Below are 20509 nucleotides of genomic sequence, written 5' to 3'. Positions count from 1 at the left end.
CTGAAGAGAACCTCCCTCCCTAAGACTCCAGGGCCTACAATCTAAGATTTATACAAATAAATCTTACTTGGCCCTGCCTCTCTTCTTCTCCTTTCCTAGGGACCCTTGTCCTTCTCTCCCTCTCCTTTCTGCCCTCTTTCTCCTTCTCCCTTTCCTTCCCCTTTGTCTTATTCCTCCGGCGGACCACTGCCCTCCTCTCCCTAGTCTTCTGCTGTCCTCTTCCTCCCTCTCCTCTTATTGGCTTCACCACATTTATCACCTCACATTTCTGTGATACTTGGTTTTGAAGCCAATGAAAAAGAATGTTGGGATTGGACAAAGACAACCCAGCATCTGTCACCTGCATGTGCTACAGGACATTATGGAAAGGTTTGTCTTTATAGGCATGGACTAGCCACTACATATCACACTTTACCTTTAAAAACAGCCCTTTTGCAAATGCCATATACAGTACTCTGTTCTTGCTTGCATAACACCATTTTGTTTTCCCTATAAAGTCATATGCACAGCATGCATTGACATGCATGTCAACAGGTTGATCCAACATGTGTAGTCATTACATAGAAAGACATTCCTAGGGTGCCAAAGGTACTAGGGTGTTTATCCCTTACTATCTTGAAAATATACAAGGTAGACTTTGTCCCCCTGTCCTTGTGATGCTATTGGTCCAATATCAAGAAAATAGTCCCAAAACAATCATTATTGGACCCAGTCATCCACAGTCCAAACCCAAGTCAATACTCACCATTGTTGTGTTCATTAGGCCACCAAATGGAAGAAAACAAACTGAAACAGCGAAGATCTACCTGGACATGTCCAATAAGAAACGTTTTGTTTTGTTTTCTGTTACAAAAAGTTTTGCTATGGTGTGCCCTAATGAACATGACCCAGGACAGTTCTCTACCTTCCCATCTCCTCTGACATTTAACCTCTCACCCTATCCTCTGACCCCAGCCTCTTGCATGTCCCAATCCTCCTCTTTTGTAGGGAGAAAGAGGGAAATGTTTGAGCACCCTGTCTTCTGCTTGGCGTCACAAGTGATGGATTTAACCATCCGTGAGTACCTGCCTCATCCTTCCCTGTCTCTCCTCCCTCCCTCTTTCAACCTCCTTTCACCACATCAACCCCTCCCTCCTTCCCTTCCTCACTCCCCTCAGAGATGTCCACTCCTCCTTCCTCCTTTGTGCTTTTTTTGGTCTATTGCTCATGTCTGTGAGAGCGAGTGGGGGGAGAGAGAGAGTCAGTCTGGTCTGTGGAGGTCTGTCTGAGAAGCCAGTACTACTAGGGGCCTACAGTTACCCATATATCTGTGACCCACATGAATGATCTGTCGGTCTGGTCTGTAAGCTTCTTTCTTTTGGTTGGACATATGCCCATGCCCACACATGTGACTTGAATGCATTTTTTACATTGCTTCTGTGTTACCTTCTTCAGTCGTCTGATCATGTGTCAGTGTTTGGTACGCTCGCAACGCTGAGCTGTGCGCTGGGACAGACAGGTATGATGCTATGTCACTGCCAGAGACAGAGATGGAGGCCGTAGAACAGAGCAACAGTTGCAGGCAGATCTACAATACCAGGAGGACAGAAAGGATTGTGTGTACGCAGACAGAGTTCCTATAATATGTGTTTTAACTCAGCTCAACTCACCACGGGTCAATGTGTCCTGTCTTTGGTTCAAGCAGCTGTTGTTTGTCTTATGTCTAAGTTCATGACGGACTAAAGCTGTCTGTCTGTTACTGTTAACTGCATCCTGTTGTTGTTGCTTCTTTAATGTTGACTTCTCCTCAGGCTAATGTCTCAGCGTTTCAGAGTGTCTGTGCCAATCTGTATGTCTGTGGAGTTTTGTCAACTCCTGTAGCTACCTTACACATTCAACTCCTGTATCTAACTTACACATTCAACTCCTGTATCTAACTTACACATTCAACTCCTGTATCTAACTTACACATTCAACTCCCGTAGCTACCTTACACATTCAACTCCTGTATCTAACTTACACATTCAACTCCTGTATCTAACTTACACATTCAACTCCTGTAGCTACCTTACACATTCAACTACTGTAGCTACCTAACACATTCAACTACTGTAGCTACCTTACACATTCAACTACTGTAGCTACCTAACAACAACTACTGTAGCTACCTACAACTACTGTAGCTACCTAACACACTCAACTACTGTAGCTACCTTCAACAACTACTGTAGCTACCTAACACATTCAACTACTGTAGCTTCAACTACTGTAGCTACCTAACACACTCAACTACTGTAGCTACCTAACACATTCAACTACTGTAGCTACCTAACTCCTGTATCTAACAACTACTGTAGCTACCTAACAACAACTACTGTAGCTACCTAACACATTCAACTACTGTAGCTACCTAACACATTACCTTACACAACTACTGTAGCTACCTAACACACTCAACTACTGTAGCTACCTACTGTAGCTAACTACTGTAGCTACATCTCAACTACTGTAGCTACCTAACACACTCAACTACTGTAGCTACCTACCACTCAACTACTGTATACCTCAACTACTACTGTAGCTACCTAACACACTACCTAACACACTCAACTACTGTAGCTACCTAACACACTCAACTACTGTAGCTACCTAACACATACTGTCAACTACTGTAGCTACCTAACACATTCAACTACTGTAGCTACCTAACACAACACATCAACTACTGTAGCTACCTAACACATACTCTACCTAACTCAACTACTGTAGCTACCTAACACATTCAACTACTGTAGCTACCTAACACACTCAACTACTGTACCTAACACATTCAACTACTGCTACCTAACACATTCAACTACTGTAGCTACCTAACACATTCAACTACTGTAGCTACCTAACACTAACTACTGTAGCTACCTAACACATTCAACTACTGTAGCTACCTAACACATTCAACTACATTCAACTACTGTAGCTACCTAACACATTCAACTACTGTAGCTACCTAACACATTCAACTACTGTAGCTACCTAACACATTCAACTACTGTAGCTACCTAACACATTCAACTACTGTAGCTACCTAACACACTTCAACTACTGTAGCTACCTAACACATTCAACTACTGTAGCTACCTAACACATTCAACTACTGTAGCTACCTAACACATTCAACTACTGTAGCTACTGACATCAACTACTGTAGCTATTTCTGTCTACCTAACACAAGATAAATCTTATTTCTAAGATAAACTAATGACCATGGTGTTATAAACCTAAATATCTCTTTTCTCTTTCTTGTCTTTCTTTTCGCTCTCTCTTTCCAGTTGAGAAAGATAAAAAGCCGGATCCAAATGATCCAGGTGAAGCCCTGTTTGACTTTTAGCTTAGCCCCAATACACACCTACCCTAAACACACACATACACAAACTCAGGTGCACTCATGCATGCATGCACGCACGTGCACACACACTTAAACACATGCAATACAAACATCATGTAAACACATATAAACCCCTTTCAAATCCGTCCTCATGTCTTGGCATGGCAACATTTAGCACACTAATATTTGTGGCGTGATTGTATTACTTTATAACAACATACTGGGATAATATATCCTGTAGATGCATTCATGAAATGATTTTCCATTGTTTAGTTTGTGCTTCTTGCGGTCAAGTTGCAGTCTACAAATGATTTGAAATGATGTTCCGTCCCCTCGACCATCCGCTTCAGAAGAAAATTGGCCCGCGACTGAATCTAGTTGATGATCCCTGGCATAGAGTATATAACGTGTGACTAAAACATTATGAGAATAAATAGGCTACACTGAAAGTATCATTTCAACATTTAGACAGATATGATAAACATGATAATTTACCAATATTAACTCTGTACAGTTCTATCTCCTTATTTCAAATTCATTTGAGTTGTCCAATTAAATGTCCTGATGTTTTTTTTAACCTTTATTTAACTAGGCAAGTCAGTTAAGAACAAATTCTTATTTACAATGACGGCCTAGGAACAGTGGGTTTAACTACCTGTTCAGGGGCAGAATGACAGATTTGTACCTTGTCAGCTCTGGGGTTTTGAACTTGCAACCTTCTGGTTCCTAGTCCAACGCTCTAACCACTAGGCTACACTGCCACATTTTTGTTAATGTTCTGAATGCCTCATTTCACCATAATCAATTGTCTATTCAATTGTATGTCAGCAGATAATATGTATATGAAAAAAGTGTCCAGGTACACCCTAGATCTTACCAGTGATATCTGTTACAAACTCAACATTGAAAATCCCAAGCAACAAAAGCATGAAGAGCACAAGAGCATTTTGCATGATAGTATAACAATGCATGTGTTTTCTCCATGGGATTGATTTAGTCCTTCACTTCTACCTGACTGTGTTGTTCCATATCACCTCACACTGACTGTGTACACACCATGTACTCGTACCAGTTCATTGGGGGCATGCTTAGAAACCATGATACTCTCATCTTCAGTGCTGTTGGTCAGTGTGGTCTGTGTGCGCCAGAGAGAACCCAGAGCACTTGTGTCTTTCATTTAAAATAACTCTGGAGTTAACAATATCGAAGGGGAAAAAAACATTCTAACAGATTCTGTTAGCTACCCCACTCTGACTAATTAACCCCCCATCCTTCTGCTCCAGAGAACGTAGGCCGGTTAGTCACGCCCGCCAAAAAACTGGAGGACACTATTCGCCTGGCCGAGCTAGTCATAGAGGTCCTCCAGCAGAACCAGGAACATCATGCGGAGGTGAGTGGGTAACCCCTCTTCTCCTCCTTCTCTCATCCCTTTCTTTGTCTATGTCACTTCTTTACCTCCTCTGACACCTCCTTCGTGGCATGGAGGAGGGAGCTAGCCCATTCCTTCCTGACACCTTTATATATAATGCTGTCTTTGTGCATGGAAGCATTTTTTATCAAATATTTAATACACAGCCAGAAATCCTTAATGGGAGATGAATGTTAACATTGTACCAGGGCACTATTTCTACCTGAGGAGGCATTTTAAAGTAGAAAGTATGCAGTTCCCTTCACTTATTCATCATTCATAACCCTGGTGGTACAATGTTACATAAAACATTGGTTGCCTAGAAAGATGGTAATGCCTTCGTGATTTCAGCTCAGTGTGTACAGTAGAGTAGAGAACAGTATAGGTAGCTCTAATGTAGGCTAGGTCCTCCTAGTCGTACTGAACTGTAGGTGATGCATGCTCATTCCGTGTTAGCTGAGAAATTGGATCATGAAATAGAAATAGCACTAAATAGCTTTTCCCTTTCCTTTGTATTTCCTAAAAGTATAATAAACTAATGTAAACAAACAGCATGATGAGCATGTATAGCATATCTATAGGTGATCCTATGGGATCGATAAGATGAATCCAGATAAGCAGATGTATTCTATCTCTCTGACATATGCTTGACAGGCTGCAGTCACAAGTTCTGGAGATCAATCGGTACAGTATAATTATTTACCTTTCTCTTCAGTCCCATCACAAACCTCCTCTCCCTATCTATCGCATGTTGACCTGCACAGAGACTAGGGCTGCCCTTAGTGTTGTAAGGCTGAGGGGAATACACTAGAGAGGGATGGGTGGCTGTTGTGTGTTGGTGCAGAAACATCAGCTAACATGCTGAATCTGTAAAGCTCCACTATACTATAGGCTGCACAACATCACTTTGATCATAGAGCATGTCCATGGGGCCATAAAGACTAGTCTTCTTTTCTCTAGAAGCATGTTGAAGTGAGATATACCACAGTATTCTCTCTGTGGTTCTTTTAAGGTTTGATTCAATCCAAAACTCTACCATGAATCTCTCCTCTCCTCCCTCCATCCAGCTTTAAGTTGGGTTTCAAATTACGGTTCACACTCTTTGAAAATGTAGAACACTCTTCTCCTCTTCCATCTCTCCGCTCTATCCCTCCTCCCGTCTTAGAATTGTTCCACCACTCAGAAACCCTTTATAGGAATGCCTGATACTGTAGATACACTACTGTTTACTATCCTGTACATCTCCCTGTGTTTTCACTGTCTGTATGATCGGTGATATTCGCTCCCTGCAGGGCAAAGAGGTACGTGGTGAAGTTGAATGAGAACCCCCCCCCCTGTAACCCTGTAATGGTTTGTGCATGTCCACTAAATGCCCTGCCCCCTTTCTCTGAAGTGTTGGTACAGTCCTCCAGGACTTCTCCTTTGAGCCTGTTGTGAACGATGGTGCCTGTTGCAGCACTAGAGCCTGTACCCTCTCTGGCTGAGCCTGAGCACTGAGCCTGGGTGTGCAGTAGAGGCCTGGGCCTTGCCTGAGTTCCCCTCCCCCAACATACAGTAGGATGGAGCCCCCAATTTACCTGTCCATCCCTCCTTCCTGGAACTATAACCTGAGTCCACACTCACTCCCCCTGCCCTGTGTATGATGATGGAGCTTGCACAGGTCTGCTGCGTGTACTATAGCACTAATGATTTATAGTGTTGTAAATAGTCTTGGATGGGGTGGGCAGGTAACTGGGCAGACAGTAGGTAAGTGAGGACTTGACTGCAATGCCGTACCACTGCGCTGGGCTAGCTATAGTCCCCCTAAGGCAGATGTTTTTCAGGGGATATTGATTCGATATGGAATAAGAGCATGCAACATAACTGGAAGGATTAAGCTTTTCACAGTTTAATCAGTTTCCCCTCTTGGAATTTGTCAAATGTCAAGTTTTTCCAAAGGTGAGCAAATAAGCAGAGCCAAGACTGCGAGCACAGGAGCAACATCAATAGAAAGGTCAATGAAAACAGACATGGATAAATACCTCCTTCTGACCTACTAAGTAGCATTGTTCCCCCTAACTAGTCATCCTGAAAATCACTGGGGAGACCCATATCAAGTACCTTGGTCTGTTCACAAATTGTCCCTCTGAAGACCCTGTAGTTAGTAGAGAAGCTATGTGCTGCAGTCTTCGGTCAGTGTGCCTACTTCCTATTATATGGCAGAGTGCAGTGCATGGACATGACCTGTGTCACATTCACATCTACAGAGGAGTGTTCTGTTGGTATGGCAATGATGTGAATGGTGGAAACCCGAGCTCCTTCCTGGTCCTGGAGAGCAAAGCATGTAGGGAGTTTTCCACATCAGTCTGCATGAGAAAAGGTACCTAAGGCACCCCCCTCCCCCCGCCAGGCTGTGACCCTCCCTCAATCTAGAGATGAATTATCAATAATCACTGAATACAACATAATTACTCAGCTTTATGATATCATCATGCTATTTTTGGCTTTGTGTATAAATGTATTGTAAAGTTCTTCTCACATTGGTGGGAGACTAGCTAAGGTTTTAAGCAGCCCAGCTCCCTTTAGTCTTCACCAGCAAGAGCTGTGGATTGGTTTTACTCATTATTGGAGAACACATGGGTTTGCAAGGCTACAGACATCCATTACTATAGTTAACCACATAAAGTCACTACATTTAACGGCCAACAATCCAAGTACACTTACCTCCACATAATATCATTCCACAGTGCTTTGCTGGTGTGGGGTTTGTTAGAGCTCTGATTAGCTCCAGTACGTGTGTGATCCTTCCCAGTCTGCTCTGCCCCCTCGCTGTCCAGCCTGCTCTACCCCATATCCTCACACTGGGGCTTGTGTTCAACATTCACCCCCTCCCTGGTTCTGTCTCTGTCCTGTCCGTGGTGTGTGTGTGTGTCTAGGCCTTTGCCTGGTGGTCTGACCTGATGACGGAGCACGCTGAGACCTTCCTGGCCATGTACGCTGTGGACATGGACGCTGCCCTGGAGATCCAGTCTCCTGAGAGCTGGGACAGCTTCCCTCTCTTCCAGCTGCTTAACGACTTCCTCCGCACGGACTGTACGTTTCCTGTTTCTCTTCCTATATACACCAATGGCCTTGTCATATCTTGGAATGTGAAAGAGATTAACCACCCACTCAAAAGTCCAGTTTTCACCCATCTTAAACAGCTAAAGGTGGATGTGGCATTTCTCCAGGAATAGCACCTTGGAAACAGTGATTCAGAACAGATTATTTTCAAAAACATGTACTGTTCTGTGCTATACTAACACTGCTTGGTCCTGCCCCTTTGTGACATTTATGTTATAATATCAATACTGTATTCTCTCTCTCCGTCTTCTGCCTAAATCACTGCTCTTCTATGATGTTTATTAACAATATAACTATTAAACAATGTTTATTGCTATAATCTCTTTATTCTCTCTCTCTTCTTCTGCTTCTAGATCACCTGTGCAACGGGAAATTCCACAAACACCTGCAGGACCTCTATTCTCCCCTTGTGGTTAGATATGTAGACCTGATGGAGTCCTCCATCGCTCAGTCTATCACCAGGGGGTGTGAGGGAGAGTCCTGGGTGCCTGTAAAGTAAGGGACCATCCACCCTCTCACTAACTGTCTGCTATTTTAGGATGGCTAGAGAGGCCAGGAGAGAGACACTCTTACAAGACTACTATACCTCATGTTGTTCACTCCTGAATGAAATTTGACTGCCTCACCACACTCCTCAGTCAGTTTCTTTTCTGATGAGGAAAGCATATCCCGATAGGCATGAATACAACTTTTATTAGGAAACAAAGGCCTTGGAGATTAGTGATTCCAACTTCAGAAACAAATTAAACCTGAATATGATGGTACGACGATAAGGTATTATTAAAACTATTAGTTTTATTGTCAGAAGCTCTAAGCTTTAGAGTATATTGTTCTGTTTAATGGAAGTCAATCTCCAATATTTCCATCCTTTTTGTTTCATGGTCTAACGTTCATAGTCTGTGCTTTGAAATGTCGCTAGGGACAGAAGCTCTCCGGTGTTGTTTTTGTTTCTAATTTGCTCTTTTTCACTTTGTAATTAATTCTTATTGATTTGTCATTCCATTTACATTTAGCTTTGCTTTCTTCGTAAAGGAAGCTCTTTACAAAGCTCTAAACCTCAAAAGAAAATGCATATTTCTAGACTATCGGTCTTGTGTTTATATAACTTTGCTGTTTTGTCTCACCACTGCTTTTATACTCTATGTGTCTCTGTGTCTCTGAAATCCACCGCTTATTCTGAATGTAGTAGGTCCTCTTTTTCTATGTGCTTCAGAAAACATCTGCTTCTCTGACTGTTGCCCTTGTTTATGTGTGGTATTTACATACCATGTATCATGTCAGAAGATGATCGGTTTCTTTGTGACTTTTCCTCTTGTGTTCTGGATTTGATTACTTTTACTGTACAGTGTCACATGGCTTTGATCTGCAGCAGTGTCTACATTACCACTGTTCTGGATTTATTTTGTTCTTTTTGTCTGTCTCTTCTGCAGGAGCTTAACAAGTAATCTGCCCAATGTGAATCTCCAAATACCAAATGTCAACCTCCAAATTCCCAAAGTACCAAATCTGCCGCCAGTAGCAGGACTATCAGTTAACCTTCCAACAATGCCTAGTTTTTCCACCCCGTCATGGATGGCTGCTATCTATGTCCCTGAGTGTGTATTCAACTAGTTCACCTTAGAGTTATGTGCATCAGCAACATATTGCCTTGGTATGAAGATGTCCCCTAGGTCCCCATGTCACAGGTCATTGACAATTCAAATATTGATTTACATTTTGAAATATCTCTGCCAACGACCTGCTTAGACATTATGTAAGGGAAAATAGCTTATTTCTCAACTCCATAGGTTACAGCATGGCACGCACATTACAGATATGACTACTTTACGTTCCTCAAATCAAATCTGGGGTAAACATTAAAGCAGACCGGTCCTTACCGATCCTATCATGTTCATGCCAAGAGCACTGCAAAGGGGTTAAATACAGTAGTTTAGGCTTGTTTAGATTTTAGACTTGTTTGTTCTTGAAATGAATGGCTATCTGATGCCTTCTCATTTCCCCTCAACATGCATGCAGTTGAGCTGTGAGGTACAGAGATACAGATTCAAACCATCTCTCACTGGAAGTGTTGGGGTTTGTTGCACTGAACTCTATTGCAGCAGTGGACATAATTCATCTGGAATTTTCTGTCCAATGTGTATCTTTCCTCCTCTCTCCAACAGTTTTCATAATTGCACTAGCTGTAGAGAATCAAGTAGTTTGTCCATAGTGCTCATGAACAGTTGACTATACCACTGATTGCTAATAGAAAACACAGTTGCATCAGCACTATGTATGAATATTACTGGTCCTGGCTCACATGACTGTCTATGGCCAGTGGGATAGGGTGGGTGGGGCTGGTGGTTAGCGGGTGTTTTCATTCTAGTGTTTCTATTTCTATGGTTGGGATGTGGAGCGGTGGGTAGAGAGTCCACCTGGTTGTAACTGGGTGGGTGGACTGTTAGCTGAATGCTCTGAAGCGACCAACGCTTCAGTGCAGCTGGCATCCAATATAGTAGAGATCTGCCCCCTCTCCTGTCCTCTTTTACTCTCCTCCTCCTCCTGCTTTTCCTGCATCCCCTATCTCAGTCAGCTCTACCCAGGATGTCAGCAACTTCAGACAGGACTGCATGGTGTGTTTAATAGCTACTACACTGTAGTATACCCGCCCAGTACCACCAGCCTGAGGACATGGGGGGTGAGAGAGGGGGCTGCTTTTCAAGAGTTTTATTATCTGTGATTGATCGTATATACCCAAAACAAACTAATTTCAATAGAGATCAATTAAACCTACTTTTGAACACAAAATTACAGCCATGTTTCAAGGCACGCCTTCCCTTACCTCTCTACTCCCTCGCTCCCTCGCCTGTGAGATATCTGCAGTGACAATCCTGCATGATTCCACTTCACACCTAAAGGGTTAATAATAACCCTGTGCTACAGCATGGTTATTTCAATGTTGGAGTCAACCCTGACCATTTATTTCCCCCACACACTGACTGTCCGTCTAAAGAGAAGATCTGATATTTATAAGTTGAGTTAATATGAAGGACATTACTCTGGAACAGTCGGTCGGTGTGTGGTTAGAATAAAGGACCTTTGACCCCAGCAGTTGAGGTGTGGAGGACCAGCATCCTCCTTTACACCCCCCTGACCCCTCTGTCTTCTGTGACCTTTGCCCTCTGACCTGTTTGTGTTTGGGTGTGCCGTTGGTGTGCAGCAATGGCTCTGGGACATCGGAGGACTTGTTTTGGAAGCTGGAGGCGCTGCAGACCTTCATCAGGGACCTGCACTGGCCCGAGGAGGAGTTTGCCAAACACCTGGAGAACCGCATGAAGCTCATGTCCAGCGACATGATCGAGAACTGCGTCAAACGGTGTGTGTGTGTGTGTGTGTTGTGTGTATGTTTCTGTGCTGGATTCGATGTAATGGTGTTGTCAGTGTATGTCAAATCAAATCAAATCAAATTTTATTTGTCACATACACATGGTTAGCAGATGTTAATGCGAGTGTAGTGAAATGCTTGTGCTTCTAGTTCCGACAATGCAGTAATAACGAACAAGTAATCTAACTAACAATTCAAAAAAAAACTACTGTCTTATACACAGTGTAAGGGGATAAAGAATATGTACATAAGGATATATGAATGAGTGATGGTACAGAGCAGCATAGGCAAGATACAGTAGATGATATCGAGTACAGTATATACATATGAGTTGAGTATGTAAACCAAGTGGCATAGTTAAAGTGGCTAGTGATACATGTATTACATAAGGATGCAGTCGATGATATAGAGTACAGTATCTACGTATGCATATGAGATGAATAATATAGGGTAAGTAACATTATATAAGGTAGCATTGATTAAATTTGCTAGTGATATATTTACATCATTTCCCATCAATTCCCATTATTAAAGTGGCTGGAGTAGAGTCAGTGTCATTGACAGTGTGTTGGCAGTAGCAGTAGCAGTAGTAGTCTGTTTAACAGTCTGATGGCCTTGGGATAGAAGCTGTTTTTCAGTCTCTCGGTCCCAGCTTTGATGCACCTGTACTGACCTCGCCTTCTGGATGACAGCGGGGTGAACAGGCAGTGGCTCGGGTGGTTGATGTCCTTGATGATCTTTATGGCCTTCCTGTAGCATCGGGTGGTGTAGGTGTCCTGGAGGGCAGGTAGTTTGCCCCCGGTGATGCGTTGTGCAGACCTCACTACCCTCTGGAGAGCCTTACGGTTGAGGGCGGTGCAGTTGCCATACCAGGCGGTGATACAGCCCGCCAGGATGCTCTCGATTGTGCATCTGTAGAAGTTTGTGAGTGCTTTTGGTGACAAGCCGAATTTCTTCAGCCTCCTGAGGTTGAAGAGGCGCTGCTGCGCCTTCCTCACGATGCTGTCTGTGTGAGTGGACCAATTCAGTTTGTCTGTGATGTGTATGCCGAGGAACTTAAAACTTGCTACCCTCTCCACTACTGTTCCATCGATGTGGATGGGGGTGTTCCCTCTGCTGTTTCCTGAAGTCCACAATCATCTCCTTAGTTTTGTTGACGTTGAGTGTGAGGTTATTTTCCTGACACCACACTCCGAGGGCCCTCACCTCCTCCCTGTAGGCCGTCTCGTCGTTGTTGGTAATCAAGCCTACCACTGTTGTGTCGTCCGCAAACTTGATGATTGAGTTGGAGGCGTGCGTGGCCACGCAGTCGTGGGTGAACAGGGAGTACAGGAGAGGGCTCAGAACGCACCCTTGTGGGGCCCCAGTGTTGAGGATCAGCGGGGAGGAGATGTTGTTGCCTACACTCACCACCTGGGGGCGGCCCGTCAGGAAGTCCAGTACCCAGTTGCACAGGGCGGGGTCGAGACCCAGGGTCTCGAGCTTGATGACGAGCTTGGAGGGTACTATGGTGTTGAATGCCGAGCTGTAGTCGATGAACAGCATTCTCACATAGGTATTCCTCTTGTCCAGATGGGATAGTGCAGTGTGCAGTGTGATTGCGATTGCGTCGTCTGTGGACCTATTGGGGCGGTAAGCAAATTGGAGAGGGTTTATTGTGTCAGGTAGGGTGGAGGTGATATGATCCTTGACGAGTCTCTCAAAGCACTTCATGATGACGGAAGTGAGTGCTACGGGGCGATAGTCGTTTAGCTCAGTTACCTTAGCTTTCTTGGGAACAGGAACAATCTTGGCCCTCTTGAAGCATGTGGGAACAGCAGACTGGGAGAGGAATTGATTGAATATGTCCGTAAACACACCAGCCAGCTGGTCTGTGCATGCTCTGAGGACGAGGCTGGGGATGCCGTCTGGGCCGGCAGCCTTACGAGGGTTAACACGTTTAAATGTTTTACTCACGTTGGCTGCAGTGAAGGAGAGCCCGCAAGTTTGGGTAGTGGTTTGTGTCGGTGGCACTGTATTGTCCTCAAAGCAGGCAAAGAAGTTGTTTAGTTTGTCTGGGAGCAAGACATCGGGGTCCGCGACGGGGCTGGTTTTCTTTTTGTAGTCCGTGATTGACTGTAGACCCTGCCACATACCTCTTGTGTCTGAGCCATTGATTTGCGACTCTACTTTGTCTCTATACTGACTCCTAGCTTGTTTGATTGTCTTGCAGAGGGAATAGCTACACTGTTTGTATTCGGTCACGTTTCCGTTTGCCTTGCCCTGATTAAAAGCAGTGGTTCGCGTTTTCAGTTTTGTGCGAATGCTGCCATCAATCCACGGTTGGGGAAGGTTTTAATTTTCGCCGTGGGTACAACATCACCGATGCACTTGCTAATAAACTTGCTCACCGAATCAGCGTATACATCAATGTTGTTGTCCGACGCTATCCGGAACATATCCCAGTCCATGTGATCGAAGCAATCTTGAAGCGTGGAATCGGTTGGACCAGCATTGAATACACCTGAGCATGGGCATTTCCTGTTTTAGTTTCTGTCTATATGCTGTGCGCAACAAAATGGAGTGTTGGTCAGATTTGCCAAAAGGAGGGCGAGGGAGGGCTTTCTTTGTGTCGCGGAAGTTAGAGTAACAATGATCCAGAATTTTCACAGCCCGGGTCTTTAGGGATTAGGGAGCCTTGTTTTCAGATTAGCCTTGTTAAAATCCCCAGTTACAATAAATGCAGCCTCAGGATATGTGGTTTCCAGTTTACAAAGAGTCATGAGAAGTTCTTTCAGAGCCGTCGAGGTGTCTGCTTTGGGAGAGGGGGGGTATACACGACTGTGATTATAATCGAAGAGAATTCTCTTGGTAGATAATGCGGTCGGCAATTGATTGTAAGGAATTCTAGGTCAGGTGGACAAAAGGACTTGAGTTCCTGTATGTTGTTATGATCACACCACGTCTCGTTAATCATAAGGCATACACCCCCGCCCTTCTTCTTACCAGAGAAATGTTTGTTTCTGTCGGCGCGATGCGTGAAGAAACCAGGTGGCTGTACTGACTCTGATAACGTATCCCGAGTGAGCCATGTTTCTGTGAAACAGAGAATGTTACAATCTCTGATGTCTCTCTGGAAGGCAACCCTTGCTCGGATTTCATCTACCTTGTTGTCAAGAGACTGGACATTGGCGAGTAGTATACTCGGGAGCGGTGGGCAATGTGTCCGTCTACGGAGCCTGACCAGAAGACCGCTCCGTTTGCCCCATGCCCCTTTGCCTCTTGCCCCGTTGTTTTGGGTCGCCTGCTGGGATCCGATCCATTGTCCTGGGTGGTGGGGCCAAACAGAGGATCCACTTCGGGAAGTCTTATTGCTGGTCGTAATGTTGGTAAGTTGACGTTGCTCTTATGTCCAATAGTTCATCCCGGCTGTATGTAATAAGAATTAAGATTTCCTGGGGTAACAGTGTAAGAAATAATACATAAAAAACAAAATACTGCATAGTTTCCTAAGAAAGCGAAGCGAGGCGGTGTTGTATCGTGTCGTGTCGGTGTTGGTGTGTGTGTGTGTCTCTCGATCATGTGGCTGGACATGAGCCTCTGCCTCAAACAAAATATGATACATTACATAGAGATGTTCACTGATGTGTATTGCAGCACTAAGATGGCATTTGAGTCCAAGCTGGCAAAGAGCAGCAGGGGAACAGACTTCCGCATCTCGGCAGCAATATGCACCATGTTCAATGTGATGGTGGACGCGAAGGACCAGTCCGCCAAGCTGTGTGCCATGGAGATGGGCCAGGAGGTAAGAATGTGGTGCAAAGGTTGTGGGTTCAATTCCCACAAGGGATCACTTACACCTACTTGAAAATGTACCAACAAAATAGATGAACTGTGTGTTATTTTGGTGTTTCAGAAACAGTACCACGCCCAAATAGATGAACTGATTGAGGAGAGTGTGAAAGACATGATCCAACTCATGGTGGCTAAGGTACACCTCACTATTCTTCTTTCTTATAGAAGTTGTCCTTCCTAACAATACGTGACTCATATTGTGGTTGGCCTCAGCTTGCTTTGTGGTACTAGAAAAGAAGAATTGTGATTTGTGGTCTGGGATAAATCTATTTGTTAGTTGTTTGTAACCATTTCACTGTTGTATTTGGCACATGTGACAAATACAATTTGATTAGATTTTTTATTTGTTGTTTGTGTGTCTCACTTCTTCTCAGTTTGTGGTTATTCTAGAGGCCCTGTTGGCGAAGATCTCCCGATACGATGAAGGCACTCTCTTCTCATCTTTCATGTCATTCACGGTAAGACTGTGCTTCTCTACTGTATCTCATCCAATATCGTGGTAGATGGAACTGTTTTTCTGTCAATTATTTTAGTTATATTGGTGACTGTGCAAATGATGCAATTCTCATCTTTTCTTGTCACATTCTGTCTGTAATTTCAGGTGAAAGCTGCGTCTAAGTATGTGGATGTCCCTGTAAGTGTGCTGCAGTTGATATCTGTAAAATGTCAAACGATTAGAGATATGTGATCTGAAAGGAAGTACATATCATTCAGTACATTCTTATGTGTTTGGGGTGATTTTACTGTGCTGTGCAGAGAAGATACATTTTCTTCCATAACCCCTTCCCCTCCCAACTCTGCCTCTATTTATTCTCTTTAATATGTTTTACTGTGTGAGTAGGTACAGTTGAAGTCAGAAATTTGCATGCACTTAGGTTGGAGTCATGAAAACTCGTTTTTCAACCACTCCACAAATTTCTTGTTAACAAACTATAGTTTTGGCAAGTCGGTTAGGACATCAACTTTGTGCATGACACAAGTCATTTTTTTCCAACAATTGTTTAGACAGATTATTTCACAGTGAATCAGAAGTTTAAATATACTATGTAGACTGTGCCTTTAAACAGCTTGGAAAATTCCAGAAAATTATGTCATGGCTTTAGAAGCTTCTGATAGGCTAATTGGCATAATTTGTACCTGTGGATGTGTTTCAAGGCCTACCTTCAAACTCAGTGCATCTTCTTGACATCATGCGAAAATCAAAAGAAATCAGCCAAGAATTGCTTTCATCCTTGAAAGCAATTTCCAAATGCCTGAAGGTACCACGTTCATCTGAACAAACAATAGTATGCAAGTATAAATACCATGGGACCACGCAGCCCCCATACTTCTCAGGAAGGAGACGAGTTCTGTCTCCTGGAGATGAACGTACTTTGGCACGAAAAGTGCCAATCAATCCCAGAACAACAGCAAAGGACCTTGTGAAGATGCTGGAGGAAACCGGTACAAAAGTATCTATATCCACAGTAAAATGAGTCCTATATCAACATAACCCGACAGGCCGCTCTGCAAGGAAGAAGACACTGCTCCAAAACCGCCATAAAAAAGCCAGACTACGGTTTGCAACTGCACATGGGGACAAAGATCTTACTTTTTGGAGAAATGTCTTCTGGTCTGATGAAACAAAAATAGAACTGTTTGACCATAATGACCATCGTTATGTTTGGAGGAAAAAGGGGGAGGCTTGCAAGCCGAAGAACACCATCCCAACCATGAAGCACGGGGGTGGCAGCATCATGTTGTGGGGGTGCTTTGCTGCAGGAGGGACTAGTGCACTTCACAAAATAGATGGCATAATCTCAAGACATCCGTCAGGAATTAAAAGCTTGGTCGCAAATGGGTCTTCCAAATGGACAATGACCCCAGGAATATTTCCAAAGTTGTGGCAAAATGGTTTAAGGACAACAAAGTCAAGGTATTGGAGTGGCCATCACAAAGCCCTGACCTCAATCCTATAGAAAATATATGGGCAGAACTGAAAAAGCATGTGTGAGCAAGGAGGCCTACAAACCTGACTCAGTTACACCAGCTCTGTCAGGAGGAATGGGCCAAAATTCATCCAACTTATTGTGGGAAGCTTGTGGAAGGCTACCCGAAACATTTGACTCAAGTTAAACAATTTAAAGGCAATGCTACCAAATACTAATTGAGTGAATGTAAACTTCTGACCCACTGGGAATGTGATGAAAGAAATAAAATCTGAAATAAATCATTCTCTCTACTATTATTCTGACATCTTGCCTTCTTAAAATAAGGTGGTGATCCTAATTGACCTAAAACAGGGAATATTTACTAGGATTAAATTTCAGGAATTGTGAAAAACTGAGTTTAAATGTATTTGGCTAAGGTGTATGTTATCTTCCGACTTCAACTGTATTTAGTACATTACATCATTATTTAATTTCAGAGTTTTCAATATTTTATTTATTTTCCATATTCTTTAGTATATTTTAAATATATTTTACATATTACAAATGACAGATTTACAATGTTTCTGTTTCTGGTGTGTTTACAGAAGCCTGGGATGGACGTTGCCGACGGTTACGTGACCTGTGTCCGCCACTCTCAGGACATCCTGCGGGATAAGGTCAATGAGGAGGTGTATATAGAAAGGTTATTTGATGTAAGTAAGATGCCTCCTCCTGACCAATAGGAAGGGGGGTTTCCAAAATGTGGCAAAACAATTGTGACAGAGAAGGGATATGATATGTCACATTTTGAGACCATGGGCTGTGTGTATACCTATCACAGCCTGGTACAGAAGAGGGCCATGTTTTATTATCCTCCTCTAGTGGCTTTTCTCTTCTATCTTTTCTTCCTCCTCTGCTGCTGCCCACTGTATTCTGGTATGCATTGCCACAGTGCTTTTGGACCTTTGGGAATTGGTTGGATCCCTTTTGTTTACAAGCAAAGAATCCAAACAAGCACCATCAGGCAGGATTATCAAAAGCAGTGCTCTCGGGTAAAGAAAGATATGGGATTATGCACAGATCATCTAATTCACTCCAACACTAGGATACATAATAACTAACATTCATTTTCTATGTAAATAATCTTGAATATGATACAATTCAGATGTCGGATCTTCATTTGTGGATTAAAATTTATGGACATTTTTGTAGGGGTTGAAACATATTTTGTAAGGAAAAATTTCAATGTGGAAAATACAAACTTCAGAAGCCTTTTTAAACCTCAAACACTCAAAGATTTAAATGCCAAGCATTGCAGGAACGTTCTCCTGCAACAAGGTGATCAAATGAAGATCCTACATCTGTACACGTTCACGTTTGAATCGGTCTGGCAAAAGCCAGTGATATGAGAGCACTGTCTTACAAGCACGTAATCCTTATGTGGTGCATTTGAAATAATGTGTCCACCATTTCCGTGAGGTGTACTACGGTAATGTGTGTCTGCTTCATACCCCTGAAATGTATAAACTGTACAGTATTGTGGTGCACAGATGTGTGTGTGTGTGTTGGCTTTGTGTGTCTGACAGGTGTGCGGTACAGTGATTCAGTATGTGTATTAGCTGTGTATTAGTGTGTTTGAAAGGTATTATTTGTGCAGTAGCATTCTGTACCAGCGCTGTCACTGTGTGTTGGCTTTGTGTGTTTGAGAGGTGTGCTGTTTTGTGCTTGAGAGGTGTGTTGTACTACTGTGAAGTATGGTTGTTTTCATCTTTGAAGTCAACACTGGCTGTCCCTGTCTGTCTCCTTGTATTTCTACACTGCTAAAAAGTACCTCATCCCTACTGTTTCTGATGTGTGGCTGTTAGTATAGTTGCTTCTGACCTGGCCCTACCATGTTTGACTGTTTACGTCTTTTGAGCTGTGGATGTTTTGGTTGCAACAAGTGTTTAACTTTGTTTTTCCGTTAGTGTCTGATGATTAGATTTGGTGGTTTTATAAACATTATTTTCCCTCCTAATGCTATTATATTCCATCCATCTCTTTGCATGTATTGGCAACACTCCCCAATGCTGCATCTGTCTCTCTCTCTTTCTATCTTTCACTTATTCATTTCAACAACTTTTTTTTCTCTCTCTCTCTCAATTCTTTCTTTCTTTATTAACCCCATAACTCCTACCGCCTTATCTCTCTTCAGAAAGTGGCACTTATCTCTAATGTTGCATTGTTTTAGCACATTATGTTGAATGGCATGAATTCAAGTCAAATAATCTTCCTGTGTACATCTTCTAGCATGACCCTTCTCCTCTTAGAGTTCTGCCTCAGTCCTACTACTATACTACCATACTAACATACTATCATACCCTTATACTACTATACTACCATACTACTACTGTATACTACCATACTAACATACTACTACTATATATTACCATACTACCATTCCACTACACTACCATACTAATATACTACCATACTACTATACTAATGTACTACTATACTACCATACTAATATACTACCATACTACTACACTACCATACTACTACAGTGCCTTCGGAAAGTATTCAGACCCCTTGACTTCCCACATTCTGTTACGTTACAGCCTTACTCTAAAAATGGATGAAATTGTTTGTTTCCCCTCATCGATCTACACTCAATACCCCATAACGGCAAAGCAAAACCAGATTTTTCATATTTTTTTGCTAATTTATTAAAAAAAAAAAAAAAAAATCTAATTTCCATACACTACCGTTCAAAAGTTTGGAGTGACTTAGAAATGTCCTTGTTTTCGAAAAAATATATTTTTTGTCCATTAAAATAACATCAAATTGATCAGAAATACAGTGCAGACATTGTTAATGTTGTAAATTACTATTGTAGCTGCAAACGGAATATCTTTATATGGAATATCTACATAGGCGTACAGAGGCCCATTATCAGCAACCATCACTCCTGTGTTCCAATGGCACGTTGTGTTAGCTAATCCAAGTTTATCATTTTAAAAGGCTAATTGATCATTAGAAAACCCCTTTGCAATTATGTTAGCACAGCTGAAAACTGTTGCTCTGATTAAATAAGCACTAAAACTTACCTTCTTTAGACTAGTTGAGTATTTGGAGCATCAGCATTTGTGGTTTTGATTACAGGCTCAAAATGGCCAGACACAAAACACTTTCTTCTGAAACTCGTCAGTCTATTCTTGTTCTGAGAAATGAAGGCTATTCCATGTGAGAAATTGCCAAGAAACTGAAGATCTCGTGCAACGCTGTGTACTACTCCCTTCACAGAACAGCGCAAACTGGCCCTAACCAGAATAGAAAGAGCAGTGGGAGGCCCCGGTGCAAAACTGAGTAAGAGGACACGTACATTAGAGTGTCTAGTTTGAGAAACAGACTCCTCACAAGTCCTCAATTGGCAGCTTCATTAAATAGTACCCGCAAAACACCAGTCTCAAAGTCAACAGTGAAGAGGCAACTCCGGGATGCTGGCCTTCTCTGCAAACATTTATAAAAACCTGTTTTCGTTTGTC

At 42.8% G+C, this 20509-nt stretch overlaps 1 protein-coding gene across 9 annotated transcripts in view; it reads left to right on the top strand.

Annotated features, from left to right (window-relative positions):
- Positions 1-20509, top strand: part of LOC112254833 (calcium-dependent secretion activator 1) — a 164426-nt gene that overhangs the window by 140453 nt on the left and 3464 nt on the right. For 2 of the 9 annotated variants that reach the window (XM_024427729.2, XM_024427726.2), the window contains 13 exons: positions 3309-3344; positions 4648-4754; positions 5427-5456; positions 6065-6073; positions 7688-7844; positions 8228-8369; positions 9305-9469; positions 11074-11229; positions 14875-15022; positions 15134-15208; positions 15447-15530; positions 15674-15706; positions 17588-17695. In XM_024427729.2, coding sequence (XP_024283497.1) covers positions 3309-3344; positions 4648-4754; positions 5427-5456; positions 6065-6073; positions 7688-7844; positions 8228-8369; positions 9305-9469; positions 11074-11229; positions 14875-15022; positions 15134-15208; positions 15447-15530; positions 15674-15706; positions 17588-17695 — 1250 coding nt within the window. Of the gene's footprint in view, positions 1-987; positions 1057-3308; positions 3345-4647; positions 4755-5426; positions 5457-6064; positions 6074-7687; positions 7845-8227; positions 8370-9304; positions 9470-11073; positions 11230-14874; positions 15023-15133; positions 15209-15446; positions 15531-15673; positions 15707-17587; positions 17696-20509 lie in introns of all 9 variants that reach the window. The other 7 variants (XM_042324622.1, XM_024427730.2, XM_024427734.2 and 4 more) reach the window with 5 other exon arrangements.

Source organism: Oncorhynchus tshawytscha, linkage group LG07 (assembly GCF_018296145.1).
Source record: "Oncorhynchus tshawytscha isolate Ot180627B linkage group LG07, Otsh_v2.0, whole genome shotgun sequence".
Taxonomy (NCBI): Eukaryota; Metazoa; Chordata; class Actinopteri; order Salmoniformes; family Salmonidae; genus Oncorhynchus; species Oncorhynchus tshawytscha.
Note: the sequence above shows the minus strand (reverse complement) of the source record. Positions and strands in the feature narration are given on the sequence as shown.